Raw genomic sequence first — 13,024 nt, 5'->3', positions numbered from 1 at the left:
AAAAAATTTTATGAGTTATTATTTTCTTGCTAATTTATTTTCTTTTCGAAAAAAATTTATTTCGATACATTCTGTACATATAGATATATGGAATAGTTTTCAATTATGTTATAAAAATAGTAATATAATATTTATTTATTTATTTAGTTTTATTTAATAAATTTTAATTTTTTTTTTATTGTACTTATTTTTTTCTCTTAATTTTTATGTAAAAAAGACGAATCTTTTGTAATTAAGTTAATTTAATTTTTTGTTTAAAATGTTTTATTTTTCATTTATTCATAACTCAAAGATTTGTTTTAAATTTCTTCTATTTTTTGAAATATTTCTTAATACTTAATTTTTTTTTTGTATTTTTTAACACCTCTTTTCTTATTTTCTGGCTTTGAAAGCCACTAATTTATATTCTAGGAAATTTTTCTTTAATACGTTGACAATGTTTTAATTTTATATTAATTCGTATGTCAAGAAACAAATTTCGCAACAAAATATTTTCAATTATGCGAATATAATAAAATTTATGTCATGGCATTTTGGGTGTATAAAATATGAGTTCATACAATATTGTTGTTTGCCTCGTATTTGTTTTTGTATTTATTTTATTTTTTATAAAAAACTAATTTTTTTTGTACTAGAAACAAATAAATTATAAAAGTATATATCAGTATTTGAGAAATGTTTATTTTTTGATTCTATATCAGACATAACCGCATTGTTTAGGAACTCAAAATGACACTCCCGAATTAAGAGAATATGAGGAAAGATTAATGGTATAGTAACAAAAAATGGCGTCATGGTTAATTTTTAAAAATTATTCACACCATTCTGGTGTGCTAGAAAACATGAAAGCTCTAAAATGTCTACCGTTTACCGTTATTTTTATGACAAGCTAAATTCGACGAAATTAACTTATCATCAAAACTCCGAACGCTTCTAAGCCTTTTGCTTTCTTTTAAATGCTATCTTGGAACTCGATTAGTTTAAGTATGATCTTCAATACCCTTTACTAAATACTTCGGATCACTGACCAGCGGCAATTCGTCCAGAAAGTACCGTGGCACTTCAGTAATTGCAGGAACTAACTTGTTCTTAAAGTATACTGTCAATTAGTTCTGATCTCAAGGTTAGTGAGCAACGGAAATAAGATCCATCCGATAACCGCTATTTCCTTGTACAGAACGCTACAGTGCAATCACTAGGCTTCGTTATTTTATCTGGTTTATCTTTGGTGACTTCGTAAACTGTTAGGTCACATAAATATTATGTCTTACAGAATCTTAGGCTCTATTCCACTTGTAGTTGTAAAACCTTTTTAAATTTTAATATCGTAAAGGTTTTGATATCACTAAAGAAAACTTCACGAGCAGATCGTCAGATTATACTCATCACAGAAGTTGTATGCCTCTGTAACTGATATTCACTAATGATCACTAATTAGATTGAAAACATTTTTTTTATCAAGAGTTTTTACAAATAGTTCTCAGATATTCTTAAAAAAATGAGCTTGTTCGACTTTCAAATGCGGACAAATTTTCGCTATACCACTGAGATGTCGAAGTAATTCAGTTTATAAAATCTCATCGAAAGTAATTACACCATCTGCAAGATCATAATGAAATCTAGAATTCACGATTTTTCTGTTATTAAAACATGGAAATATTATACATGAACATATATATATATGTACGGGTATATAGTAATTTCTGATATATTCGCAAAGAATGGCATTTTTCCAAATTTTTTAAATTCTTTGCACAAATTTATATTTAGAATATTTTTACTACAGAGACTACAATTCAAATTGCTGTGTATAAAATAATTTATTAATTGCATTTCTGGACACCAATTAGCGTGATCTTGATTTTAATTCCACCATCAACTGTCTAGTTGAAAAATTTTCAGGACAACAACACAGGTGTGTAAGTTTTTTATGAAAAAATCTGTGTATGTGTTTGTGATATTTGTGATTATTTTCGACTATAACAACTTGAAAATGAGGTGACAATATGAAAACGACCTTACGCCCACATGATTTGAAAATAACAACAAAACACTAGCGATGAAATTTATATTAATGCACTACAAGCCTTAGGGGTGTCCTAAACTCCGCGAAGTTGGGAAAAATTTGAGTTTTCGAACAAGAAATACTATAAATATTAAGAGCTAATTATTGAAGAGATTTTTTTTTTAAATCTATACCAACCTATGTTTAAGAGTATGAAGTATTTTTTTACTCAACCTAATAAACCATAATTTAATCAAAATCCACATTTCACCTTAAATGCTTAGTATTTTCTTTCAATTCGATTACTACGTTTCATTTCATCATCAATTGTAATGCTTTTTGAGTTTATTTGAAGGTTAAGTACATAGTACAGTATTTATCAAATTATGGATGCAAGATATATTAAAGAAAATTTTTAAAAAATTTTAAGTTCAATAACTGTTTTTAGAATGCTAAATGTACATGTTTGGTCCATCGTATGACTTTCTGCTGCACTATGTGCTTAGCTTAATATTTTTTTTGAACTGAAGCTATATTACGGTGGTCATCACTTCTACCAAAGACAGCAATTTCTTTTCAATGCAAATATATTGTCTAAAGCTTATAAATATTGATTAATGGAGTACCAATAAATATTTTAACAGCGCAAAATTTTAATAATGAAGAAAATTTAAAATTTTAAGAATAAAAATATTTGTTGTCGATTTGAAAGATTTCAAAAAGTATATATAAACAAAAATTTAAAAATATATATAAGAAAAAAAGTGTAAAAAAATACGAAAAAAATCAAATTTAACGTTGCCATATAATTTACACCATTTTCTTAATTTTTTTTTAAAATTATAATGCTACCGCAACGCATTGATTTCTATATACTCAATAACATACCGATTTACATTATACATATGTTTGATGTACTCTTGTATGCATGCAATTAAAATATAATCAAATATTGAGGCAAAAGTATGTGGGTCAACGCAAAGCGTCAATAAAATACACCTTTTTCTGCAATGAAATTGTAAACTGCTGATTTTTGTGATTTTCTCAAAATTAACGAAATAGAAAGACAAGCAAATCATAACTGCAAATATATAAAAAAAAAACTGTATATATTTATATAAAAAAATTATTTATGTTTTTTGTTCTTTACCTACTCAACGGCAGAAAGATAATTTTAAAGGCAACACTCATATCCAAAACGTCTGAGTAAGAGCCTAATGACAATTTTTTGCACCCCCACTGTGTTAACAACAATTTGACACCTCCACAAACGGCTGTCTATTACATAGTACATTTGTTTGTATGTCAATAAGACGTCTGTGGGCTTTTTGTTACGTTAATTTTGTATAAATAGTACGTATATTCCAATTTTATGACATTTACTCATTTTCGTACGTTTTTAAAAACATACATAGAGACTTACATATAATAGGTACTTAAAAGCATTTAAAATTACTTAATGTCTTCCCTTTGATGGTTGAGGTAATAAAGTGAGATACATATGGTGTCAACTGTACTTAAGCCTGAAGAAGATTATTGTAATTTTTCACTTTTTTACTTTCACATAATTTTGTTTTCATTAACCGTCTGTATCAGCAAAAATGAGCGAGAAAACTGGCATTAGTAGTAAATATGACATAATTTGACAGATCTAGAAAAAGCCATTTAAAAAATCTGATTAGCAATTCTATCTCAAAAACATTTGCAAATAATAATATTATGTGAATGGGAGACATAATAAAGCTCGTTTTTCCGAAATACAAAAATCAGTATTTTTGAGTTTGAGTTAGGTGAATAAAATCTTTTTTGAGGCTTTAAATGACAAAACTTGGTTAAGTTTCATGCAAAATTATTTGAAAATATTCGAAAAAAAAGGTATCTCTGACGAAGATATAGCTTAATTATATTTTTTTATTAACTCGACTTAAGCAGTTTTTTATCAAGTTTTGCTTTTAATCATCGAAATTATTAATCAGTGGTTGAGTACTGGTTTCAATGAGACTTTAGGGTAGAGCGAGAGTTGCGAGCGTGAACAATTTATAATTATTCTACATAAACCTATGGAGAATTATAGGAATTTTAATTAAGAAGGCGAACGAAAGTATAAGCAGATAGTGAGGTTAAGGTTTGAAAAAATGTGTACGTAACTGCGTTCTGCAAAACATATCAAGAAATAATTCAAAGACATATTTCACATGTGTATGAAAACGAAAGAGAGTTTTGGAGGAAGAGATGGAGAGAGAGTGATGCTGTTGTAGTTTAGCCTTCAATATTGCCTATAAAGCATAAATAAATATTTTTTATTCTATTGAGAATTGTTAAATTTAGAAATCTCAACATTTTTATAACAACCGCAAATTCTTAAAAAGCGTCATAGAAAATTTTAAAGCTACTGAAACTATGTTGATTTTAATTAAAATTTACAACATACATACACTCAACTCAAAACCAAACAATTTTAACTAAATAAGACTTCAAAATAAACAATTACAAAAACAACAAATGCAGAAGCGAAAAAATTCAATGGCAGTACTGTCGAATGTATAATTTTAATCAAATAAGCACTTACACGCGTTCGTATTTACATACACATGTAGATGTCTTCCTTAAGCGTAAGCAGCGGCCGCACTAAAAATAGGTCAACTCGAGAATAATAAAAATTCTCTTATATATTTTTAGTTCAACAAATTTTTTCAACATATTTTTTGTTAAGTTTTTAAATAAAATTTTGCGTGTGCGTCAAAATCGTCAACAAATGGCGTCTAAAATATTTCCACTAAAAATTATTGTCTTCGTTTATTTTTGTTTTATTGGGAAAAATGCCCACTCAACACTCGAAACTGTATAAGTACATGGGTGAAAGCAAATATAAGTTTTTTTTAATGTATTTTATAACTGTAATCACATATGAGTTTATACATAATTGTATATATTTGTATGCTTAGAAACCCGCTGCCAAAGCCCTTAGTGGTTAAAGTAATAAGGAAATAAAATTTGTAGCGAAAACTATAGCTAAGTATAGATGTTATATAGTTATATTATACATATATATATTTATATATTTACATTTTTATATATTCTTGCAAATATGTTTACAAATATGTTTTTGAAAGGCATCTTATCCCCCTTGCTTTGGGTCACCTTGATTATTGAAGTTATACTTCTGTTCGACAAAGAGAACTTTAAGGTCGTCTGCTACACGGACGTCAGCTCCCAATGCTCCAACTTAAGAGACTTTGGGCAGCACGGGTTGAAAAAATTAGGTATGTATAAGATAAGGTTTAATTTGGTTAACACCCGGTAGCACAATGCGCCTAATGATGACCTAAATGGTCGCATGCGGTCTGGCGCCTCCCCTTTCAACCAACAAACCAAGCAACATTTGTATATGATTTTGAAATAATTTGTACTTAATTATATTTTTTTTACACATACTTACCGATTGTCGTATAAATTGTGCCGCAAAAGAACATTGAATTCATAAATGTCCACGGATTTTTTTCCTTCTCCAATTCTTCAAAGGTTTTTTCATTGTTGATGAATGAATTTATAGCCTCTTTATGACTGCGCATGATATTTACCACTCTTCCCTCTAACAGCTGGCGATCGGACTGGTTGTTTGAAACACAAAGTATAAGAAAGATAAAATTTTATTTAAAAATATAAATTTTTATTAATTTTTTATTATTAATTATTATTACCAATTACTTTAATTTATTATATAATATTATTAATTTTTCAAATTAAATGTATATATTCATTTTATTCCCCACAGCAAACTTACTAGCAATGCGCGATCGGACGCTAAGCTGGACATTTCTTTCAAAAATTCCCTACGCTGATAGCTCAAATCAAGCTGTAGTTGGTTGGCGTGGTGACCTGAAAGGAATATAGCCAATAAATATGATTTGTAATTAATTAAAAATTAATATTTATATATATATATCTGTTTTGCTCCCAATAAACATCTTGCGGGTGGGTCAAAAAAATAATGTGTTTTTTGCTTCGTACTCTGAAAAATTGGCTTATAGACAACCCTAAGAAAGGCTCTCCAAGTATGAGTTCATAATGGTAACCGTAGGGTTCTCCGACTAACGGTTTTCTATTTTGTTCTTATTATCAGAAAAAAAGTATGTATATCTCGCTTCCAACTACTTGAAAATATATTTTGTGGATTTTGTCAGAAATTCTACTCTATAAAAATGGTCTATATAATTTTTTAATTAAGTGAAGCATTTACCTGATATTTATCATTAAACATCAAGTCAAAGATACGAAAAAACCGTCAGTCGGAGGACATTCCCGTTAAAATTAAGAGCTAGGAGAGCCTTTCTAAGATGTCTGTACAACAAATTTTTCAGAATTTTAATCGAAAAAAAAATAGTTTTTAATAAACATGTACCGTTATTTTAAATTAAAAAAATATATTTTTCAATATTTTGACATATTTTTAAATACTTTTTTTAAATTTATTTTCTTTTTTCTTTTACTTTCATCATTTACTTGCACTTATTACCACACGTTCTAACCACGCACTTTTTCGATCGACTGTGTATACCCCTGAATCATAGTACACTGTGTACACAGTTTATTATTTTGTTTTGTTTTGTCTACTACTAGCACGTATCTAAATCTTCATTAGTGCCAAAGCAAGAGCAATAAAGTTATGTCTGTGTATATATGTATATATATACAATATATATAAATATATCGATATTTATATTTGAACACTTGCGTTCTTCCTAGAGCGGGCTGCGGAAGTGAAGTGTAAGTAACTCCTTACTTAAATAAATATATAACGGAAGCATAATACAACAATAACAAAATGAAAATGTTTGGCCTGAAGCTTAAAAGCTATGCTGGAAAAATTAATTTAAGACATATAAATAACGCAGAGTGTAAGGGATACGTTCTTTTGGGGATAAAGCCTCGATATGTGCCCATCATACGATTTCTCCAGAGAAAGCTCTGCTAATATTATATAAATGTGAATCAATGTGCTGGCGTACTAGTAATCATAGGGGGTTATATCCACTTGCAAGTAAAAAAAATGCGTTTTTTATTTTTATTTTATTAGAGGCATTTTATTTAATAAATTTATTAAAATAACGCACATGTACAGAATTTATTGCACTTTAATAATTGACGATTTATTTTGAAAAATCTTGAATTCAATAGAAGAGCCTTCGGAAGAAGCAAATCCTCTCAAATCCAAAAGCCATAAACATTTATTTTCACTACAGCTGAATATTTGTAATGGTCAATGGAATAGTTTGACAAAATGGCGGCTTCCCCAAAAAAAGTTTTTTTTTTGGTAAAAAAAAAAATTACACTTCAATGTGGATTAAAAATTATAATTATTATCAACTTATTGTGAGTATGGTTAAGTGCCAATTTTTGAGACCTCCCATTCATCAGCTGCTAATTTTTGAAATTTTGAAATTTTTTTATTTTTGGATTTTTTTTGTATTCTTTTAATGTTAACTAATAAGAAATGGATATATATATTTATACTATAGTTTTTTTTACCACACCTTAAAAAATAACCCGAAATACAGTATATCCCTTAAACTTCTTTGTTGAGTAATAACAATTTTTTTTGATCTTATTAAGATATTTTGACATTCACAGTAAAATAATTAATTTTTTTTATTATGAATTTTAATTATTAAACAATTCGCATCGAAATGTTTGAGAACTAATCTATTATACCATAAATGGGTTGTAGCATTTCTGCAATAATGGCTTCAAGTCTTTACTCAACTAAATGAGTGCTTAACTGTTGCCTAATTAATGAATATTTATTTATTTTTTTGTTTATTTAAACATTTTCTTGCACCAATTATGAAACTTTCGTTATTTTTTTTTGTATATATTTTTTATTTTTTTGTTGTTTTTGCTTTTGATGTTACTGTTGCTGCTGTTATCCTACACTTCTCTGTTTGTTTATACGCTTCCTTGTAAAAGTTCATGCGTGCTTTGGCAAATATTTCTCGTTGTTTACAAATAAGCAATTTATTTGTTTGGGTACACCATGACGTATGAGTAAGCGTAAAAAGCAAAATATCAATGAGCAATCAATATGAATTTTGCGCCATACTACACAGTGCATGTCATTCATATAGACGTATGTATATGTGTGTGCATGTGCTTGTGTATGCTGCTTACACTTGCGTGCCATGTGTGAAGTTGAGACACGCGTTCGGAAATTCGTGAAATGTTCATACTTCTGGTTCTGGCGTCTACGAATTGGCACTTTATTTATTGAATTCGCATGTATGTTTTAACTGTGTTTTTTTTTTAAGTTTTAGTTTACTAGTTGACTTTTTTAAACTTGTAGTAATAATTTTGTTTGATATATGCAATGTTGTTGCCATTCGGTTGCAAGTGCCTTCCAAACTTTAGATTTTTTTGTGGTACAAACAGTTTTTGTTTGGTTAAATACTTTTTCACAAAATTTAAAGAATTATTTGCGCAAATTAGCATCACAGTTGCTTATTGCATAAATTCTATTCATACCAAACACTTTTCCCAAGTTCTTATTTCATATTGCTTACCGCAGTTTCTTACTAAAATGTGGCTGTAAACAAATTTCCATTTGCTTTCATCAACATGTAGGCACATCTGAATAAATATTGCAACAATTTGCATAAGACAGACATTCGTATGTATGTTTTTGCAAAAATTTCTTTGTACATGTGTATGTTTGTCCATGTCAAGCCTTGCATTTACATAAATAAACAAAGCGCATTGACTGGCTTTACTTTGTATGTTTGCTGATTGATGTTCCATATCAAATGCAAATGCATTCACCACAATAAAGTCAATTATTTTTGAAAACTGATTTTTGGTTTTTTGCAAAATATTTATTATATTTTTTTTAATATAGCGCAATATTATTTGAACTGCTATTCTAGTGAAAAATTTGACTTATACACCAGGGTAAATAATTTTTGAAAACAAAAAAAGTATAGTAGGATGAAATCCATCGGAAACGAAGGATAAAATAACAAACAGTAAGAGAAAAATATTTTACGGGCGATCTTAAAACGGAAGAAGAAATATTTTTTTGTATTAAAATATATTTATTTGTTTTCTTATACTGACGTAGTATCGAAAAAAGCCCTAATTTTCAACTAAAAAATCTCAAATTTGTTTAAAATATCTGTAAGCTTTATTATTACTGAAATCTCTTTTTTTGGGGGTATAGTATTGAAAATATTTACATTACTGTGGTAAATTTACTCAAAAAATACGAAGAAGAAACCACAAAACAGCTGAAAAACAATTCAGATTTGCTTTTTTATTTCATCTACCTATAATTTCGTAGTAGCAGCAGTAAAAACATAAAGCCTATATTTGTACAATGTATTAATTTTCTTTGAACAAATTCCTTGGAAAAAATTTTTTAGTAAAAATAACAAACAAAAAAAAAATTAAAAAATGTTATGTTAAAATATGGACTGCTGAAGGTTTGCTGTTTTTTAATGAAGTTTATTGTACATATTGTATATTATATTTTTATTTCATTTTCCTTCAAAGCATTTCTTAGAAAATAAGGTTTCAATACAAATAAAACAAATTCAAATTTCCGAATTTTGAAATTTGAAATTTGAACTACTGAAGCTAAAAGATTTGCTGCTTCTTAATGAAATTTTTTTTTATTTTCATGCCTAATGAGGCCAAATCGCACCATTATATGAGGGCATCCACGTCGTATGAGTAACCCACTTCATTGCCAACAGTTCAAGTTTTCCTTGCGATCGTATACAAATTTATTATAATATTAAAATTTAAGTAAGTTCGTAGCATGAATGTGTGACGGGCACTTGCAAAAGCGGAAGAAAGCTCCAAATAACCAACTTCTGCTCTTTAAGTGACTTCTATTACACTCAATTACATACATGCATACATGTTTATATACATGCTTGTGTGCCCCAAAGTGTTAGACATTTTGGCGTCCACATTCTGTATCAGCAATTAAACGACCAATTTCGTATGTGTTTTGCGAATGCGACCTTTGGAAGGCCAGTGCGTGGCAAGCAACAGGGACAAACGAAGTTGGCGTAACTTTTTATGTAAGTGGACAATCAGGTTAGTTCAATTTGAATGTAGTCATACTTAGATACAAATATGTATATGGTTATATACAATATTAAATACCTTAAAAGGTTCAACAAATGAGTCCATGTAGTGTAAATCAATTTTTCTCTCTTCTTTTTATCAAAAAAAAAAGAAATTTGTGTTTTTTAAATTTTAATAATATATCGTTTAAAATAAAATTAATTGAAATATCTGGATATTTGTATAAGGGAATATATATTAGTTTTCCCATGTAGGTGGAATAACTTAGTAAATTTTAAATATTTTACTAAATTTATTTTTAAATCAACAATTTTTTGTTTCATAAAATAGAATTCAAGAATTTTATTTTAAACTATTTTTCCAAAATTCATATTTTTAAATCCCAAATTTAAAATTTTTTTCGAATTTTTGAAAATTTTTAAAAAAAAGTAAACTTTTTAAGAATCAAAAATTTTAATTTTGAAAATTATAATTCTTGTAATCCAATAAATAAATATTTTTTAAACTTTTTCCAAAACATATTTTTTAATATCTAAAAATATAATTACTTTTAAAATTTTTGAAAATTTATCATAAAAATTTCAGAGCTACAAGAATTTTATTTAAAAAAAAATTTTGATTCAAAAACTATGTTTTTTTCGTTCAAAAAGAAATTCATAAGTTCCAAAATTTTTTTACGTTTTTTTATACAATACGCATTAAACATTATGCATATTAAATATGCAATATCCAAACATTTTCCCAAAATTTTCTTATAAAACTACAATATTTAACAAAATTTAGCCACCGCTCACCTTCCACAACAACAAATACCATCGCACCACCGGCACTAAAAAGCACCATGACAATGAATAGAAAAATATGTGTAAACCATTTGCGTGACCACTTGCTCAGCTTTTCGTATAAGCCAAAGGTAAACTTTTCGCCAAAACTCATGCCCGCTTTAGTGAAGTCCACGAAATCGGAGAAACCTCTAGCGAAATCAGATGCCGAAAAGAAGGGCCATTGTTCGCTTTCCTTAGTTTGTGCGGTTAACGGTAGTCCAGTTTGTGGATGTGTGACCAATGGGTGGCCAGTTAAGGGCGGATGCAGCTGATTAGAGCCCGAACTGGTGGCACCGGAGAGATTCAAACGCGGCGGACGCAGCGCCAACCGTGGCGATTGCATGGTTGGCGGCATTTGTATTCGCACTGACGGTGTGTTCGACATGTTTACATTTAATTGAAATTAAATCTGGTTAAAGCTTTTTTAATTTTTTTAGCTAGTTTTTAGTTTGATGGATCTTTAGCCAGTAGCTGCTGGCTGGACGGTTCACTTTAGCGCGTACATAAGTTGCATATGTATGTAATTGGGTGATTTCGCTTTTAATTCGGAATACACTGCATATATGTTTGTAGAGTCCTCAGAACGTCAATTAACAGCTGATATATTGATTTTTGATACTTTTCTTTTTGTAATGATTTAAGTTTAATAATAATAATTTAATTTTTTTTAAAATCATTTGTTGTATGTCAATTGCTTTTTTTACCGTGAAATGCCTTTATTAGTTTTCATAACTTTTTTTAGAATTTACAAAATATATTTTATAATAAAATTTTGATGTCTTGTTTAATTTTTAATGTCTTATGTTTAATATAAAGTTTTTATAATTTTTTTCTTTTGTAAATTTTTATAGAATTTTTTTTCCTATTTTTTGCACATTCTTTTCAATTTTCGTTACAATATTTAATTTTTTTATTTTAATATTTAATTTTTTAAATTTAAATTTTTATTTTTATTTTTTCAATATTTTGTATAATTTTTAATTTTATAAATTTTGATCTTTAATTTTTTTGGTTTTCATTTAATTACTTTTGTGTTTTCACACACACTTTTGTTGTGCGCAAATATATATTATATGTACATTTATTTATTTTATTTTTACATGTCCTTTTCAATTTAAATTAAAATTCTAATTTTAATAAATTAATTTTATTAATTTAAAATTTCAACTTTTTTTGATGTATTTAATTCACATATTTACATACTTGGTATTTGTTAATTTTAATTTCAATTTTTTATTTTATTAATATAATAAAAATTAAGTTTAAATTCTTAATTTGTTTTTGTTTGTTTAATTTATTGAATAATATTTAAAATTTTTTGTTTAATTTTAATTTTTAAAAAATTTTAATATCATTTTTTTATTATTTTAATTCTTAAAAAACTTTTTAATTTTATTTTTATTTTAATTTTTTTTTTAATTTTAATTTCTTAGCTTTGTTTTATTTTTCTACATACAATTATTTTTATTAAACTATTTGTTATACATATTTTTAACTCTTATTAACCGCATTTATTACTTTTGAACTCTCTTAATTGTTCTCTCCATAACACAGTTATCACACAATAAACTGTTTAATATATGAAATTAACTATATTCACAGTAAAAAATTATAAACAACGTTCCCTCATTCGTTTAGTCAACGCGTGTCACATTAATTGACGAGAACTCTTTTTATTGCGGTCTACACTTTCGTCCGTTCCGTTCTTAATTTAATTTCCAACTGAATTTAGTCGTCGAATCGTCGATGTTACTATCGCATTGCGCAGAGATGAATTAGTCGTCATCATCTGCAACAGCCAGCCAGCCATCCACTATATATGTACATACACATATTTCACTTACTCCTTTCCTTCCTCCCTCCCCTTCTTTACTTTTCTTTTTCCTATTGACTATTTGCTCATACGCTTACAGGCACAGTGGTGGCCACCTCAGCCAGCTAGCGAGCATCACTCGGTGGCGTCGTCGCCGCTCATTCAATGCCTTTTCTTCCGCCAGTGGACCGTCGAATCCATGACGTTGTCGTTGTTCTCGCGGTGTTCAAAAATTCTCGCTTTGAAATAAAAATACAAACATATACAGCAGCCGGCTAGCATCAGCTGTTCTACAGT

General features: G+C 28.0%; 1 protein-coding gene across 1 annotated transcript; it reads right to left on the bottom strand.

Annotated features, from left to right (window-relative positions):
• Positions 1 to 4,264: 4,264 nt before the first annotated feature.
• On the bottom strand, positions 4,265 to 11,299 carry LOC106626741 (TWiK family of potassium channels protein 7-like). Its single transcript, XM_014246553.2, has 4 exons — positions 10,885 to 11,299; positions 5,790 to 5,884; positions 5,445 to 5,616; positions 4,265 to 4,281 (listed from the first exon to the last, which is right to left on the bottom strand). The coding sequence occupies exons 1-4, from the start codon at positions 11,297 to 11,299 to the stop codon at positions 4,265 to 4,267; spliced, it is 699 nt and encodes a 232-aa protein (XP_014102028.2).
• Between the last annotated feature and the right edge of the window lie 1,725 nt (positions 11,300 to 13,024).

Source organism: Bactrocera oleae, chromosome 4 (genome assembly GCF_042242935.1).
Source record: "Bactrocera oleae isolate idBacOlea1 chromosome 4, idBacOlea1, whole genome shotgun sequence".
Taxonomy (NCBI): Eukaryota; Metazoa; Arthropoda; class Insecta; order Diptera; family Tephritidae; genus Bactrocera; species Bactrocera oleae.
The sequence above is the reverse complement of the archived record's forward strand: the minus strand, read 5'-3'. Positions and strand labels throughout refer to the sequence as shown.

Bases quoted from the DNA above. Each gene is read 5' to 3' on its own strand.
- LOC106626741 (XM_014246553.2), bottom strand. From the start codon at position 11,299: ATGTCGAACACACCGTCAGTGCGAATACAAATGCCGCCAACCATGCAA. The intron at 5,885-10,884 runs GTGAGCGGTGGC...TATTCCTTTCAG, and splicing joins GGTATTTGTTGTTGTGGAAG to GTCACCACGCCAACCAACTA. The intron at 5,617-5,789 runs GTAAGTTTGCTG...TCAAACAACCAG, and splicing joins CGTCCGATCGCGCATTGCTA to TCCGATCGCCAGCTGTTAGA.